This window comes from Strigops habroptila, chromosome 2 (assembly GCF_004027225.2).
Source record: "Strigops habroptila isolate Jane chromosome 2, bStrHab1.2.pri, whole genome shotgun sequence".
NCBI lineage: Eukaryota > Metazoa > Chordata > Aves > Psittaciformes > Psittacidae > Strigops > Strigops habroptila.
In genome coordinates, this window is record NC_044278.2 from 110,356,011 (window position 1) to 110,374,379 (window position 18,369).

General features: G+C 34.2%; 1 protein-coding gene across 6 annotated transcripts in view; it reads right to left on the reverse strand.

Annotated features, from left to right (window-relative positions):
• Positions 1 to 18,369, reverse strand: part of CNTN5 (contactin 5) — a 642,678-nt gene that overhangs the window by 350,449 nt on the left and 273,860 nt on the right. For all 6 annotated transcript variants that reach the window (XM_030475688.1, XM_030475690.1, XM_030475689.1 and 3 more), the window contains one exon: positions 1,957 to 2,086. In XM_030475688.1, the coding sequence (XP_030331548.1) occupies positions 1,957 to 2,011 (55 nt within the window). In that variant the 5' untranslated portion in view covers positions 2,012 to 2,086. The remainder of the gene's footprint in view (positions 1 to 1,956; positions 2,087 to 18,369) is intronic.

Genomic DNA, 18,369 nt, shown 5'->3' on the forward strand with positions numbered 1-18,369 from the left:
CTGAAGCAGCATCGATATATCTATTGCTCCATTCTTAAGATGAGTGCACTCAGGCATCTAACTTACTAGGCTGTTTGAATTGCATCAGCTGTAGGAACAATTTGCCATTGTAAACATGTTCTACTGAGTGCTGTAATATAAAAGCAGCTCCAAATGCAGAATGATATAATCAAATGTGAAAGGTATGGAGACAGTAAATTACCAGTTACACAGATGATCTAATTAAAAATAACTCTGAACCCAATTTTATCGTCTTTGGTTAATTTCAGCTCTTACAGCATTACATTTTGTAATGAATTATTATTAATTAAATCATTACAAAATATTTTTTGTGTATGAGAAAAATATGTGTTACCGCATTAAATTCAACATCATGTGAAAACAAATACTGCAGTTAAAAATTTTTTCTTATAGAAGTCTAAATCCAGTCCAGTAATACAGAATAAACCTTTACAAACCCTAGAGAATCACAAATCACAATGAAACGTGAAAAGAGGAATGCTTTAGAAATCATCAGATCCTCTAAAGCCTTTGCAAGATGTTGGTTTAATATATATGTATCTAAATGATGGTTGTGATAAACAGCTGAAACTCGTTCCTGTATATGCAATATTAGTATACAGAATTGCCAGTAGATGAAATGCATCTCAGAAATTTTGCAATATGTAATTGTGTAGTACAGAGATAGATAATGCTATTTGGAGAAAAATCTACTACTTCCAGTTATTCCGTTTAACAGCAGTTGAGAGTAAAGAGATTTCAGTTATGTGAAACCAACTGCAGGCTCTGCTACATTAATTTTACAGTGTAATACCTTCTGCCAGATGTTGACTTTAACATTTGCCAAGTAGAAGGTATCACTCCTAACAAATTCTAGATTTGAATTTCTGAACTGCTTCTGATTTTTTCATCGAAGTTCTAGGGAATTGCAACAATAAAAATACTCTTTTCAACTAAAAAAAAAAAAATTACATTAATAGATGGTGGTGGTAAGACACTACTACTAGAATCACCAAAATAAAAATCTTATCAACAATGATCATGTGCCTGACAACACACAACAAAAGAAGAAAAATACTCCCGTTCACAAGTAATGGATTTAGATAATTTAAGATAATGAAGCTATATGAGGAAAACCAGATTACATCGGACTATTTCATGTATGCATCCAAAGCATGTCCGCTGATATCCACAGGCACTTTCCTTTATTAAATTCCTGTGTTCAATATCATAGCATTGTAACAAAATATTTTGTTTAGTTGACTTTTACTAAATTTCATCTTGTGATGACACAAAAGCAGTAAATTTTGGAAGAATTAAAGAAAAGAGTAGCTTAGTAACTGTTGAGAGACAGTATAAAGGGCAGCATTAAGAAAATCCGGCAGCCAAAACAGATCAATTAAGAGACAATGTGCTATCAGATTACAAAAATTCTCATGTGAGAAGCCTAAATGATTATTGATTAACTCATTTTATTACTTGCAAAGGTAAAGACAACTAAGCTAATGCCAAGAGAGAAACCTGCAAAAAAAATACACTTATTTCATGGACAGAAATCATAATGATCAATGAAAAAACATACACAGAATAAAGAAAAAACCAGAACAACCTAATAGGTAGTTTCCAAAACCAGAAGAGGATCCCAAAGTGAAACATTCTGTTCCAATTAGTCTTAGGAAAGCACTGTGCTAATGAAGTTTTTGTTGCCTTTTCAAATGAGATACATAGCTAGCCTCTCTTTTAAATGTTATGAAGATTTATGTACAAATTAAAGGCAGATGGACAGCACTTCTAAATCATCTCTTAATCTAAATTTTCACAATTTCACCACCTAGGCAAATAGTTTTAACAATGATGTTGATCTTCTCTGGCATGCTTTTACATCTTCCTATTTCTGCTTGCAGTTAAGAGCCTTCAAACAACACACAGAATTTTCTTGGGTTTGTTTTGATTTACCTGAAAGACAGCCAGTGAGTGACAGAAACAGAAACAGTTTCCATGACAACCACATCCTTGGTCGCAAAGGTCTTGGGTCCCTCTTTGTGTGGTTGTTAGCAATGTTGACGTTTCTTCATTAAAGCTTAGCCTAGTGAGACAAAGACAAATCTCTGTTAGGAAAATTAAAAATATCTTGCAATAATATGATAGACAATTCAAAAGACAAAGCTGGTCCTAGTGCAATTAAAAGTCTAGTTTCAAAGAATTCAGCATGCACAGGGGCAAGTAGCCTGACAGATACTCACAGGGATCTTGTTTCGGTAGTTACCTGTGTTAACAGCTGAAATAGCTGAAATGCCTGTGGCAGTGCTTTATGTATATATGTATATAGATATCATCCTAAAGCTCTATGTGAATTGAAGTTTCAAATCTCAAAAAACCCCAAACTTAGACAGAAGATAGTATACATATCTTTTGCAGCAAACATATTCAAAGCATGTAGCTTGGCATGTGTTCATCTTTTCCTGAAAGCAGTATATAAAGCATTTTAAAAACCCAAACCAAAATAATTTGCTCTAGGAAAATTTAAGCATTTTTGCTACTTGCAAATTGGGTAGAAATATATTCCAGTTTCTTCCAGTTTACTCGTTGTGTGTGAAAAAACTCTCTTTATACAAAACAGATTATTCCTACTTCTGCATCAGAATTTTGTTTCCTATCTGTCCCATGACTTGTATATACATCATGGCACACTACATCTTGATCACTGTGTTAACAGGTATCACTTTAACAATATTGGTAATTTATCACACTGGAACTCAAGAGATTTTGTGTTTAAATGACTGAAGACTCAGTCTAAAATATGAGAAGGTTCAGCTGGTTATGTATGGACATGAGTGTACTTCTGGTCTTAAGACTTGAAAATCATGCTACAAACACAAAGTTCATCTCCAAGACTTAATTAGCCATATCTGTTCAGGAAACCTTTGAGATCCTCTTCTTTAAACCCACGGAATCTTCAACCCTTAGAGGCTGTGATCCACAACTACAAGAGCAATCCAATGCTTTGCTCAAAGAAGACTTTGCTTTGTTCCCCTATCAAACCCCTTGGAAGGGTAACATGACTACTGCAGGTTATCATCAGTTTAGTTACATGCCACAGTTGCTGGTTTGGGGGTCCTGTCCTGTATGTTAGAACACTCGCAGTTAGGCATGCAGAGGTAAAGCTCAACACAGTTGACAAAAAATATTCATAATGTAAAAGTAGGTTCCTGATGGATTATTCCATTTCGACTGCTCTCTGAGCATCTCTAGTTGCAACTTATTTTGACAGCCTTTCCCTCATATATAGAAAGGCACACACAGTGTGAGCACAACATGACAGCAGCTGTTTATGCTGCTGGTAGTTATTCCTGCAACAATCTAAAGGTGCAACTTGTCAGCTTTCATTTATTACAGCACAGCAGGTACAGTTTTTAACTCAGATAAAAATTACCATTTAGGATCATACTTCCTTCCAGATAACTCAGACCAGGCAAGCTTAATATCAAGTATACACATTAATATAAGCATCTCTGAAAGAGAACATACCAATCTGGTAGTCAAGTGACTTTACACACAGTGCCTGTAGCTCATGTAAAAATCCACAGGAAAACTCCTCGGTTAATTATTAATGTCAGCTGACTTTGTTTTTCACTTCAGTGATAATCTGGTTTCAGTCACTGTGTTCTTTTGGTTAGTGAATTCTCTTGTTCAGCATTCTTTGCTGGCCAGGCCTTTGGGAAATAACTGTTTTCATTAATATTTAATTTTTTCCTTTATGGCCATATCTGTTAAAGAGGGTAAAGCACAGCTTCCCTGCCTCCCCTCCTTCTTTTCCCCCCAACTTTATTACTCTCTTCTTTTCCTCACTTCTCTTCAGCTGCTTTTATAATAGTGCAACACAGAAATTATGTTATCTCAGTGATTTCATGTTCCCTGCATGAACAGGGAAAAATATACCAAAGTTTCCAGCAATGGAGTGTGAGATTGTTGGTTTTAGTATTAGTTTTAGACATTTTTGTGCCTTTGGATCAGACTCTTAAAAAACAATATCTAAGGATGTGATTAGTAGAGCAGAAACAGGGAAAGGAATAACTGGAGCCAAGCAACGGGAACATCAAAATGCGAGATACACTTACACACATTTATCTTTGTGTTCTTGAAACATAATGATTTTAAGATCTCTGGGAAAAAGGATATCTTTTTAATGAAAGTTTTGTTAAAGAAACAGTTATGTCAACTTGTGCCAGATAAGGAGCTTATAGCTAAATGTCTGTAACAGTTTCTACATGACAATCCTTAACTGTGACCTACATAACCTGACCCTATTAATGTAAAAAAACTTCAGTCCTGTCACCCAGGCATATTAAAATGTAAAAGCAGTGCACAATGACAGGGAGGTGCTCTGAATTCACTCCTGAACGTGGGACACTGACCTTCCTATTATGGTATTTGTTGCATATGTGTTGGCTTATCTCAGTGAGAAAATCAACAGCAAAACAACTTAAGGAAAAACATATCCCTGCATACCTGTTTAAATATCTACCTAGAAAACGCGACTATTATCATAATGAAAGTATCCTGCATCTTTACTTGTATTTTCTATGTAATTCTTGACTCTTCAGGGATACCTGGCAAACAGTTTACTGGCCATGCAGACAAACAGCATACAATAGTAGGGTTATTGTACATCTAAGAATGGAAGAGTACAGTTAATACAGTCTGTCAAAGACTGCATATATTGCTTATATGGTGGTACTACATGGCATGCAGGATAATCACAAAGGTGCTTTCTAGGAAATAATACTGGCAAGAGCATTAAAGTGCTGTATTTAATATAGACATATACTCTAATTTCTGCTCTAGATTTAATGACGGGATGTACACTGAGCTTTACTGTCAATGGCTGTCATCTGATTTTTGGATGACTGGGCTCTCACTTTTTGAGAATCTGGGGTGATTGAAGACTTCTTTATTGCTTATAGCAAAAAGACCAAAGCTGCACTAAATCAATTAAGAACAGCATCTTCTTTCTTATAGGGAAAAAAAAAAAAAAAAAAAAAAAAAAATTGTTATTGCTTTAAAAGCAGTTAATAAATATTCTCTTAGATCTGGTATGAAAGTTCTCATTCCTAAAACTGGCTCATTCTTACAGAAGTTTAAGGGCATATATATAAACAGTATTCAGTTGTTCTTGATTTGAAAATCTTGTTAATTTTCTGGATTTTTTCCCAGCCCTGACTATCTCCATCCCAGAAAGAGGAATATTTTAAAACAAGCACTTACATTTTAATCACAAGAATACAGAACAAAATATACAGTCATGAATACTCCAATATATATGCCAGTGCAAAAGAACACAGCTGATGATGCTGCTCAAAAGGACTATAAAATAATTTCAGCTGAACAGTATCTATTTCCCCTCCTCCCAATATATTGGACCTCCAAAAATCCAACTGGCTTCTTTGGAATAGTTTGTTGGGTTCATTGGTAGTTCAGTGCAAGAAAAGAAAATTACATTGTCCACAACATAAAATATTCCATAGGTTTCTTCTGCATAGTGCATGATTTGACAAAGCTTTACAGTCTAGTTTTTAAAAGTAAGGATGGAATGTCTACGATTTCTGAGGTTTTTTTCTGGTTTCTTCACAAATTATGCAGATTCAGCAAGCTTTTTTTTTTTTTTTTTTAAATAATGAATTTTCCCTGATGGCAATTTGTAAAAATCAGTGATCTAAAATAAAGATTATGTATAGTGAAATAATTTATCTAACAAATTCAACTTCTTCTTCTGCACAAAAAATTAGCAAATTCCACATGGTACTATCCATAGTCCTTTCTTTTCCCCAGAATTTCTGCCAAATTGCTCTGAAATTCATTTTAATTCTGTGTACCAGTTGTAGACAATTTATTAAAACATTCACCAGTCAGCATATTTTAAGGAATTGTTTTGGATGGATATCGTCTCATGGTTCTGAATCCCAACAGAATTTTGGAAGAATGCAATGTTGTCAACACTAATGTACAAGAGACTTGAACTAAAGTAAGTAAACCCATCATCTTTCTAATAATAACAATACATATTATCATTACTGTTTTTCTAGCGCTTATGATAAATTGATATTCAACCACAAAGATTTCTTTTTTTTAATTAAAATAGTTAAGAAGTTAATATTTTTACCATAGATACTGTGATTCTGATATCAAAGTGCTTTCTTCCATTATCACTATCTCATTTCCCTTTTCCATCATATGCATATTTATCAGTTTTGCCCTACCAACATAAAAGGGATGATTACTTAAATCCACATCCTCTCTTAAAGCAGTGTAACACATATCTTTATCTCTACAGTGACTATACTGCTTAGAAGAAAGCATGTCACTTGTAGCAAAATAAAGGAAAGCACTCACTTTCTTTTTCCTGTATCAATATATATTAAAGGAAAGCTCAAGTCACTGGCACTTCAGAGTATTTAATTTTTCCTTTCCTTTAGAAAAAGAACATGCTCACAGGTAATGAAGAAATAACACCAGTAATAAGCAATTCTGATATTCTACATGGACTTGGAAGATCAGGAACTGAAGAAACTAAGAAATTAATAGAAAAAGACAGCATATGCTACAAAGAACAGATATACTTCTGTGGTTTTAGATAATATTTCTACAGAATTCTTATCTTCATATTTAGTAAGTGGAGTATGTTGGTCTAAGGGGCAACTAAACTGCTAGTATGATTCCTCAAGGTGGCAAACCTATGAAATCAATAAATGCAATGAGCTAAGTATCACTGACTAGGCTTTCTATAAAAGGCTTTTGGAAAAAGACAAGAGGTCTAACTCAAAAATCCAGCTTAAAACACTGAAATGAAGCCTTCTATTCAACAGCGAAGTCTGGGTCCCTCCCTGCACAACCTTTACTTCAGTCAGGGCTTGGAATACATGAATTGAATTGCCACAGTCAGCAGGTCAGCCCGTCTTCCTTGCTTCCATGAGACCTGGCAATACTCATTCGATGGAGAATTAGTCTTTAGAAAAGCAAAAGTTCAGATGCTAGAAAGTTCATCATGAACAGAGGAGAGAACGTGGCTGCAAATTTTTTGAAAGAGGGTTAAGAGTTTCCTGAGGATATATTTACATATAAAGTTAACTACTAGACCATGATTATGACAGACACTGGTTACACAGAATATAAATAACCTCTATTAAGTTCACGTTTCTGCTTGTTTTCAATAAAGAATTAATTTGCTCAGTCCAGCATCTTTTTGGCAATACTATTTACAAAATAGTTTAAATTAAATAAAAACATACTAAGTTAGTATTTGATAAAAGTCATACCATAGACACTTTTACAATGAAGTATCAGTGGCATGTGATACAGAACAAATGAAAGTGAAATGATATTAAGCCAATGTAAACAGCAAGGCATCTTGTAGGACTGATTATCACCCCAAGGGAAGATCATTTATTTTCGAGTTTTAATAACAGTCCAACCTATTGTAAAGAAAATTTAATAAAGCACAAGTTTAGCAGTTTTATAAAACAATTTCTGAGTTGGTTTATGAACACTTAATTTACTCCTGACAATATTAAAAGTTTATTCTGCAATGGAACCTTTCCTTGTCAGGTTCCTCCTGGCAAGCCACCAGGACTTTCAGTATCTAAATTAATATTTTATAAGGGTTTTTTTAATTCATGATGTTAATATAGCTTTCAAAGATACCAGTCAAGTTCTAGGAAGAAGCATAGAATGCTACCCTACAAAAGAAGCAAATTGGCTATTTCTGAACTGTGGATCCATCAGAATTTCTAAATTGGTGAATGAGTATCTGAACTACCAGTCTGAAAAACAAAACAAAATATTTGATTGCAAATGCTGAATAAGAATCTCAAAATGCCTACAAATCCACGAGGTTCTGAATTATTCAGATGAAAACTACACCTCTTTTGAAAACTGTGCACAATACCCATAAAATGAGAAATTAATATTGTATTAAGCATTGATTATTTTCTACTAATTGAATATATTTGTAAAGACATATTAAAAAAAGAGGTTTTGAACAGAAGATGCGGAATGTCTCCCCTTCCAACATATGCATATCATTGTCATGAGTAAAGCAAGGAAATTATAACATTTCAGCCAATTGACTGCATTTTCATAGTGCTTAGCATTACTTTTTTACCAAATCATCCATTAGTAAGTGTAGTGGAGATTAACAAACTAATTTGACCACAAAGGCTGGTTTAATGCTGAATTTCAGGCATCATTCAATGTTATTTGCTAGAGGAGCTAGATCCTCTTTGGGATTCCTACTGCAAATCAGATATAAAATGTCATCAGCATGCTCAGGGGAATGAGAAGATGGCAGAAATAGTTCTCGGCTTCTCTAAACTAGCAATGGAGAGGTGCTGCTATTTGCCCACATTCACTTGAATATAGCATGAAAAATCACAGTACTGCTCAGCCAAGTCAAGAGTTTCAGGATATACCTGTAGGTACTGGGTACTTAGAAGGGATACAACCCTGGATTCCTGTGCTACTCCCAGGCACTAAGGCAGCTCCAACATGCTGCTCCCACTATAAAGAGTGAACATGTTCTCTGGTGAACAAATGCCAACTCAAAAAAGCCTTGTGAAAAGGAAAGCAACGGTATTAATTCTGGATTCTTCCGTGGTTTTTTTTCCCTCCATCTATTTGTCAAACAGACTGATAGTTACTAAACTTCAGCTCACATTTCAGAGAAGCAGCTGCTGGTGATGAAGCAGTTAAAAAGCCTTGCTTAGGTATGTGAATAAGCACTGCAACACAGACTGATCTCATCAGCGTGATTTTCCAGTTTCTTAAAGCCTGGACTGGAAGTAAATAGATTTGCTCACAACTACCACAGTTAAGCTCTCTGATTTCTTTTATTAACTTTATGAACGGTTATTTCTTCAAATCCCAGAAACTTTTATGACAGTCATGTAGTTGTGTCAATATTCATCACATGAAAGTGATGAAAGTAGTAGGAAAAAAAGAGTAAAGAGAAAAATTATGTGTAATTTGACACTTTGGAAATTAGCTATGTAAGCTCTCATGTTAGTAAATGAAGAGAAATAGACAACCTGAAGGAAAATGCATTCAAACCATTTTTGACAGCTGTTTTGGAGTGAAATGAACAACCTTTTTCTTTTTGCTTTCGGTGATGAAAACCTGATTGCAGCAGAAGCCCAGAGAGCTGCCCTAAATTATTCAATTAACTTTCTACACATCTTTTAACCACCTCCAGGGGTGGTGACTTCACCACTTCTCTGGGCAGCCTGTTCTACGCAAAACATTCTGCTTTTGAAATATGAGGCATCTTTCTCTATTGTTATACTATTATTTGTGAAAGAATAAAGCATGTTTTGTCCAAGTTGAGATGATCTATGTATACAGACACCATGACAAAGGTGCATCACTGTTTTACAAAGATTTTGCATAAGCACAAACATTTTATTGCTTATGTATTCAGATGAGAGGATTCTCCACAAAAAACAAGAAACAGGTCAAAAAGATTACGTCTTCAATTCAAGATAGGATAAAAGTTTCCTAAGCTTAAGCAACACAAGTCACTTTAGATACTTCTGGAAACAAGTCTTAACACTGAGTGCATTTTTAAAATATATACCTAATGCAATCTCTAACTATTCAGATTGATAAGAAAAAAGGAATAAAATACTATTTGCTTTATTTAAATGGTTGGACTAGACTATCTCATTAGAATTAACAGTTGTCACATTGCAGGCTAGCAATGAATTTAGTTAATATACAGTAAAAAGACATTACGTTTGGAATTTAGCTGCTAAAGCTATAGATGAAGATGTAGAATTTGAAAATGCATCTGTAAAAACAAAATCAGTTTGGAGAAGATATTTAAAAAACTCGTTTGTTTTTTCTGAAACAGTTATCGTTTAAATGTTAATTTTGTTCTTAGCTATTTTCCACTTGAAACACTGCAATACATTTTTAAACTGTCATACTGAAGAATATTAATGATGCAACAAATTGACTGGTTCTACAGAGATGTATCAGGTTTTTTTATGGGCATATTTAATTGCACATGTTTCTTAAGTTTCTAATTACAACCAGTACTAAAAGTGTCTAAATGCTCGAGGATGCATTTTTATATTTAAACATTCCTCATTATTATTCCTTATATGGCAGATAGTTCAGTAAGATATAATGATAGCATATTAAAGTGAATTAGAATTCTCATTATTAAAACAGAAGCTTGTCTTAATATAAAGGAAAATAAAATAAGGAATTCTTAAGTGGAAAAAGCACTTCTTCATTTTCTTTCACAAATCTCATTTTATTATGAGCTAAATGTCAGAGACATAAAAACGTAACTGGTGGCACGATCCCATCAGGAAGGTTTGTATCTGTTATCATACTGTATTAAACATCTTTTTCCCCAAAGATATTAAATAAAGCCAGTGAACTTTACTAAGGGATCAAATTTCAACCACATGTATTTTAGCCTATCTGGGGGTGGATTGTTTATATTTAAGAGTAAGATGTGACAGCAGTCAAATAACATCTCTTCCTGTATTTTAACTCAGTATTAGGGCAGACACCAATTATGAAATTGTGCTGTTAGGTTACCCCTCTAAGGGCAGTCACACATGTCATGTTTTCAGTGGCAAACTGAATTTGACATTTAATTTGAAGCCCAGGATACCATAATGTAAAACCTGCAGTATTAGCGATAAAGCAGGAGGGCAGACATCCTGGCTGCCTCTTTTAAATAGTCCTCTCCACATTACCACTGCCTTCATCATTTTCTATGGGGACTTTTTTTTTCCTGATCTTTAAAGAAAAATTCCAGGAAATGTTTTGAATCACAGTAGCTCACAACTACAGCATTTCAGGTGCCTTTACAGATTCAAATAAATGATGCACCATAAATTTCATCAATGCACGCTATCCAGACATCCTGTCATTTTTGAGTTTAAACTACTCTTATGTAGCACAAATCTTAGTAGCTGGTGGTGCTCACACTTTCTCATTTATTTTTTCTTTGGAAGATGATTTAATTTTAAAGAAAGTGTGCTAACAGTGGTTGCAAGCCTTTATGGACGAAAGATTCATTTCTTGCAGAGATTTCTGTGCAAGTTGGCAGCCCTACCTTTAATGCACTTCAGAGTAAAATATCGGAATGTAGTATTTTTAAGAAGCAGCTAGAATTTCTCTTTGCTTGACAGAATAAACAGATGTGGGGCCAAAAATGTCATAACATGAAACTGCAGAGGCTAGTTTGGTACAGATACAGATGGAATTAAAAAAATCAGGATAGTTCCTTGTTCCTGTAAGCTGTAATCATAAAACAGCCATGAATTAAGCTGTGAAATGTGTACTAGTTCAGAATCAGTCTCGGAGGCTCTAGTTGTAGAGTACTACCTTAACTAACAGTGGATCTCTGTCTTATGGAATATTTGTACACAAATAAAATCCAGACAAAATAGGAGCATATTTCTCTGGAATTATCCATCCCACACAACACACTCATATCTAACTCAGCATAACCTTAATTTTGCTTAAACTGGCACTAACTGATCTGTATTAAATCTGCAAGACCAAGTTATTTCCTATTTCTTTTCTACTGTTTCTGCATTCTGTGTCAAGTGGCTGCAGTGGTTTTAGTATAATTTTTGTATCACTGGCATCCTAAAATGGAGTTTACTGTCATGAAGATCAATAGCTTTAGCACTTTTTTCAGAGAACCCACATTTCCCTAATTATACCAAGGAGCTGTCACAGTTCTCTAAGCGGAACTGCAAAGGTATGTCCTGATTTCTTCCCTCATTTTTTTTTATTTCTAAAATAGTTTCTGAAATTAATTCCTTATATTCCTGGAATAATGGTTTATGGAATAATTTCCTTACTTGTTTCCAGAGAGCAATGTCACTGACTGTTGACAGCACTTATTTCCACTGATCTCCACCAGCTCTTTTCCTATTAGAACTTGCCTTGTAAAAATTTGTCACTTTTCTTTAGCTTGTGAATTCCAGCTGGTTGTAGATTGTGTTTAACGACAGAGGACAATTTCTTTTTTATTTTTTTTTCTCTATTGCTATTCATGAAGGCAGAGAATTTAGAATTTAGAAGAAAGAACAAACTATACACAGCTTAAAGTTTTCAGCATGGCATTTTCTTAGCTGTGTAAGATGTTTCACTTTGGTAAATTGACCTTGTCTGTAAAATACAAACTAAGGACAACAATTCAGCAAAATGCAACGAAACATAATGAAGGATCTATGTACCTTTTGCTGTTAATATGCTGAAATTCTGCTTGGGTATCAGGCAAAAATCAGCTGGTTAAATACAAGCCTGGGCCTGCTGCATGCTCTGGTACATGCTGGACAAGTGCTGGTGAGTCCTATTAATTACCCAGGATCTATCAGGGCAGAGTTTTCAGTCACTTGTTTGACAGGGAGTGAGGTATCAGGCCCATCAATGCACCTTCTTAAGATGATTTTTTGTGCTTGTGAAAGGTATGTTGAATGATGCCTGCTTTTAAAGTTTAGCCATTTCCTTGCAAGAGACAGAAACCCTTAGCACAGTCCTGATTAGTGGTTATATGGGAACCAAGGTGGAACAGAGGTAGGAATTGAATGTGCTTTCCTTCCCTCGCTGATAATTAGTTGGAATCCCGTTTTACAATTCAATTTCTAACCCCTGCTGCCAAACAAGAATAGCTGGATGGATAATGGACAGAGTGACACATATCTGAAAATGAATGCTGTCTCAGGATGCCTTGTCATCTTCCTGCTTTTCACTAGAGGTTTCAGCAGAGGGAGATAAGATGCCAAGAGGACATGGATTACCTAAAATAAACTCTTAAAAATAGTCTGGTAATGCCTTTTACCATGATGTTATACTTTCTGTTCTTCTTGAGTATTCCCTTAGATTCTAGTTATATGAGTTTATCCATAAAAAACTAACATCATCTATCTGTACAACTTAGTGTTGCGACAGGTCCTACCATAAAAATATCTGAGCAATTGGAAAGAGAAAACAATATCTCTGACATATTCACTTCTTTCCTTTCTATTTTCTACGTTATGTTGAAATAGTTAAAAAATAATAAGAGAATGAGGATGTCATTAAGTATGATTGTGTAAATTACTGTGGCAAATGGAGAGGCAGGTATTGTCCTTGCTTTGAACACTGTTTCTAGGTGCGAATAGCATATTACTTGCAGTCGTTCTATTTATAGGACTCCTTGGCCCCATAAGATTACCTATTAAAGGGCCAAATCTTTACATTAATTAAAGTAATAAATGAAATAAATAATAAAAATAATTAAATTAATCTGTTTTTAAATTAATCTGATTTTCTAAATTGAACCAGACTTAAACAAGGACGAAGGGACATTAGAAATATGATAATCTTTTGTAGCTAATTATACAGGAAAGCAGTCGTGTTAGCCTGGCCTAATTCCAGTAAATTGAAAGAGAAAGTCTTTAACTGTAGATCCTTCACTTCAGCACTGAAAGTATAAAATAAGAGAGAATCTCCCAACTAATGAAAGTCACATGAAGAGAGTTCAAAACAAATGGGTGGGAAACATCTTATCCATAAAAATCCCCCCCCCCCCGACGACTTCATAATGCATATAGTGGGGAAAAAAACCCAACTCTAACCTGAAAATATTGCCATTTGTTTTACCATACCTCTGTTTCCATCTTGTTAATATTTCAGAAAATTTAGCTCGTGGAAGTACGATTGAAAAGAATTTCCGTTTCAACTTTACACTTAGATGTGCAGGTATCTTCTGACAATTTATTCACTAGGGAGGCAGACATTAAGAAACCAAACTAGGCTACACTCAAAATGCTTGTAACAGCCATGCAGACATAGAAAAAAGAAGATTAGTTAATACAAACATTACAGCTAAAAGTGGATATTATATTCTGATTTGAGCTTACTTACATAAGCTACAGGGTGGAGAATGTTTACTGAACCACAGAAGACTCATGACCTTCAGAAAAGACATAGTACACTGGTATTATGATGAATTAAATTGATATAATTAATCCATTTAATAAAATAATTAATTTCCTCACTATAGTCTTTGCTTATAAACAAATCGGGGTGAGAGGGAGTTTGGTATGCAGAGGCAGCAAGTGATGAGAAATGTAGAGCCTGGTTTCTTAGCTTTCCTGAGAAGGCGAAAGATGGACTTTCCTTCACATCCACTCACTTTGTGTCAACAAAATTTAGTCTGATTATTCTGATATATGGGGGACAGAGGAAAGGAATCTTCCCCTCCTCCTGACGGTTTGAGGACACTCTAAACATCATAGCAAAAGTGCCACAGTTTCAAGGAGGACAAGCCAGGATTTTCAGCTGCAGAAAAGGCAGGGAATAAGGAAAACAAAACAACCCTATGAGGTGAATTCAGTAAAGGGGAGACATTATGCAGTAAAAGTAGTTTAAAGATCACACGAGAACCAATGCTTACTTTCATTATTTTTTATTTTAATTTACTGATTTTCTTCAGCTGTTCTTTTACAATGTAAATTGTATGTCACCGTCAATGCCCTAGGTGAATGATTAAAGACAGATCATGGCACTCTGCCCCCAAATAAGTTCTGCTTTCATAGCACAAGCAGATTAAATATTACAAATCCAAAAATAAATCTGCTGTGTTTCCCATTCCTAGACACACCACTGTAGCACATTTTACCTCTAACTGTCCTTGTCCATTTGCCTCTATAGGCCAATCTTTGCTCTTGTCCATTTGCATATAATATACTAGAAACTTCAATGAAGTCTGAGTTGCCTCACTGCTTAGTATCTCTGCTTTTTTATCCTTCCACAAAGAGAACATAAAATTTGGAGAAATCCTTTTCTCCCTTATGAACACTCAATTTTTGTCATTCTTCATCACCAACCCAAAAAGACAGAAAGAAATTAAAAAAAGAAAAATAAATCAGTCACACCTCTGGTCTGTGGGCATTTTATCAAAGCCTCCCTCTCAGATGATCAAGGACAGGACTGAAAATTCTCTCTAGAACACTATTTCCTGCTGTTGCCTCAGCTAATTTCTCTTGGCTACTGCTCGCTAACAGCAACTCCAAACAACCACTGGCAACAACAGCTTCCAAGCTGACAAAATCAATTTTCATTTTGGACAATATTTATGAAAACAATAATGCCCTTTTTTAACCTTTGTCTGTCAGAGAAAAGGAGATTATTTCATTGTTCAATTATTAGGTGGAGTTCTTTTGACAATGCAACAGTAAATGTAAACACATTGTTTCAGATATACACTGTAATGTCACAATAAATACAAATGCCCAATGTGCAGGTTTTTTACAGCTTGGTTTATACAGTAGTTTAAAATCAGGTACATATATACAGTCATTTAAATCTTACCTTATTGTCTTACACACTGACAAATTTAACTTGGAAAGAGTTTTATTAGACCTAAACATTTCAGATTAATGTCCAGATGATCACCTAATATGATCTTTATAAAAATATTTTATTCCACAGAGTTAAAAAAGCTTTTTCTTCTACTTTTACTATTTTTTATCTAAAAAGTAAAGATAGCAAAACTATTGGGTTTGGATTTATTTTTTCAAATTTAGGCTTTTATGGAAAATAAAGCTATCAATGTTATTTTTTTGTGTGGTATACCAAGAAGAGTTTTGAGACTTATACCAAGAATAGCCTTGAGACTTAAATCTCATTCTTAAAGTTAAGTACATTACTTTTAATTTCTAAAAATTTGGTGATAAAAAGATTTCCCAGAAATTTTTGCATGGTCCTTAAAAAAAAGAATTAATGAACTAAAAAGCAGTATTTGTATGTACAGAATATGTGCAACATATTCTACCTACTAATTTGAAGTAAAGAGCCAGAAGAGTAAAAACAACTTGTTTGTTTATTAAAATCCAGATAATACTATGTGCAAGTAAAAATATTTCTTTTTCTGTATGTCAAGTTACTCATACATTTCACTTTTTTATGGACAAACTTCTCGCATAGGTATGTAAACTTAAAATATTGGAAAGATTAAGACAAGCTTAAAGATAAATGATATATTTGAATACTTAGCTGTACATCAGTGCTTTGGCATACTGAATTGCAAAGTAAACAGTAGGTAATTCAGGAAGGCTTTAGTATGAAAACACAGCCATAAGAAGCAAGAAAACAAGAACTATGTCACTAGAAAAGAAGGAACTTAAAACACAATTACCTGACTTTGAATCTTATGTACCTTTAATAGAGGTTCAACTGAGCAGTCATGACCTTCAACTAAGTAAATTCCTCTACCTGTTTAGCCTTTTTTTGAAAATGAATGAGACAGAATGACTTAAAGAGATTATAACATTCATCTTTCTCCTTCGGGAGCAATTTTGATTACAAAAGATAGCCCACAGAAAGTCACTGGACATGTTTATCACTCTCTGGGTACACCCCACGACAGTTATAAACCCGTTGTCATTAAGATTCAAACTATTGTTATTTTCCACGTTGTTTGCAAGATAGATAGAAATCTTTTTATGAAGCACAGAGCTGTTCAAACACAGATTTTCTCTGACACCACAATTTTTGGTTGTTGTAGTTACTGAAAACAGAATATGTGAATTACAGGATATCCAAACCAAAATTCTAGATTCCCTTGGAGGGTGCTGTAGTATTTTCATTACTAAGTAAAGAGATAAAGACTTTATTTGAATGACAGTACAAATATTATTTTTCTAGTACAGTTATTTTTGAATGAGTAAGGAGTCGAGCGATCCACCAATGAAACTGGGAGTAGGAAATAGCCAGATGATGCTAGTGGAAGAAGAACTGCAATACTTGGAGCAGTACAGTTTTCACCAATCTCAGAAAACATATTGCCACAACTGCCTTTTTACAACAGAATATGAGGGATTTATAAAGACACTTGTGAAACAACTTCTCTATGGATACAGCTGACATGGATATATTACTGACAACTAGCAAAACAACAGACTGATACTAAACATTTGTAAATCTATCTGAAAAAAGGAAACAAAAAAAAAAAAATCAACAAGCTGGATGTTTTTTATGAAAGTTTCTACAGCACAAATAGCCAAAACCCACTGGAATTTAAAACAAGGAACATCAAACAATCTGCTACAGCTAAGAGTCACCAGGAGAAAGGATTAGTATGTTTACATTTAGATCAATGATGTTTTCGTGTTACTTTTCCTTAAAGAAAATTAGTTCTTGAACACTGAAAGTTTGGGGGGGGAAAAAAAAAAGAACAATTAAAACATTTCAGAATGTCACTGTTGAAGGTTATTGAAACTAATGAAATTCTTACATAAAAGTTCAGGATTTTATTAATCTTCTGTCAATTAATGTATCATTACATTTTACTGCATTCACAATAAAGTACCTACATATCCACCATTTAAGAATCAGCAATTGTGTTCTTTGTATTGTTAGGATGTCAACTGCCAAGATTAAAAATGTGTCCACAAAGTGTAATCATTTTGTCTGATTTCTAAATATTGTAAAACAGAACCATGTTAGAATACCATGTTTCTCGGAAAGGCAAGATGGAGATAGTAGAAGCTGCAGAACAGATTATGAAATGGAGTTTCCAACAAGTGTGAAAATATGTTTGATAATAACCAAACCTTCCTCATTTATTAGTTCATTCTTTTTTCTTGTCAATATCACATATTCAGTTCTAAAATATTTATGATATACGCATGCTTTGCAAGGGCCATGGGTTTTATTATCAGTATTATTTGAGATGCAGAAATCCCCAGAGAAAGTGCTGAATAGTTGACTGGTTGTTGCTGAGAGTTAAATGATAAGGAAAATAAAAATTTCTTTCAGATTACTAATATAAATACTCTTTGCCAACAATCGTCAGCAGGAAACATTAAGAATGCAGGCTGCCAAAGGAAAGCTTGATTTTGCTCTTCCTTTTGGAATGTCTGTCAGCTATAAAAGGTCAGCTGAACAGAAAACTAAAGTTATCTTTCTGAATTTATGTGCAAACTCATAATAAGCAAGAAGTCAAATGAAATATTTTCCTGCTGCATTCTACATCAGCTTTTATTTTTAAGTGATTTCTAAAGTTATATTAACTTCTTGATATAAAGCTAATTATATGAAGACATTTATGTTCCTTCAAAATATTTTTATGTTGCACAAGAGCCATATTGTTCCCTGAGAAAGGAGTGAATTTAGAATTTCAGCTAGACCGATATCAAACACATTTCAAGCAATAAAATGAATTGTATGAATCGTAAGTTTTATGCCATTCAAGATTATCTCAACTATAGGCAGAAGGAATGCTCCCCTGGAAACATGAAATTTAAGTGATGTAGCCATGCAAGCAATCAGAATCACAGACAGTTGTAGTGTGCAACG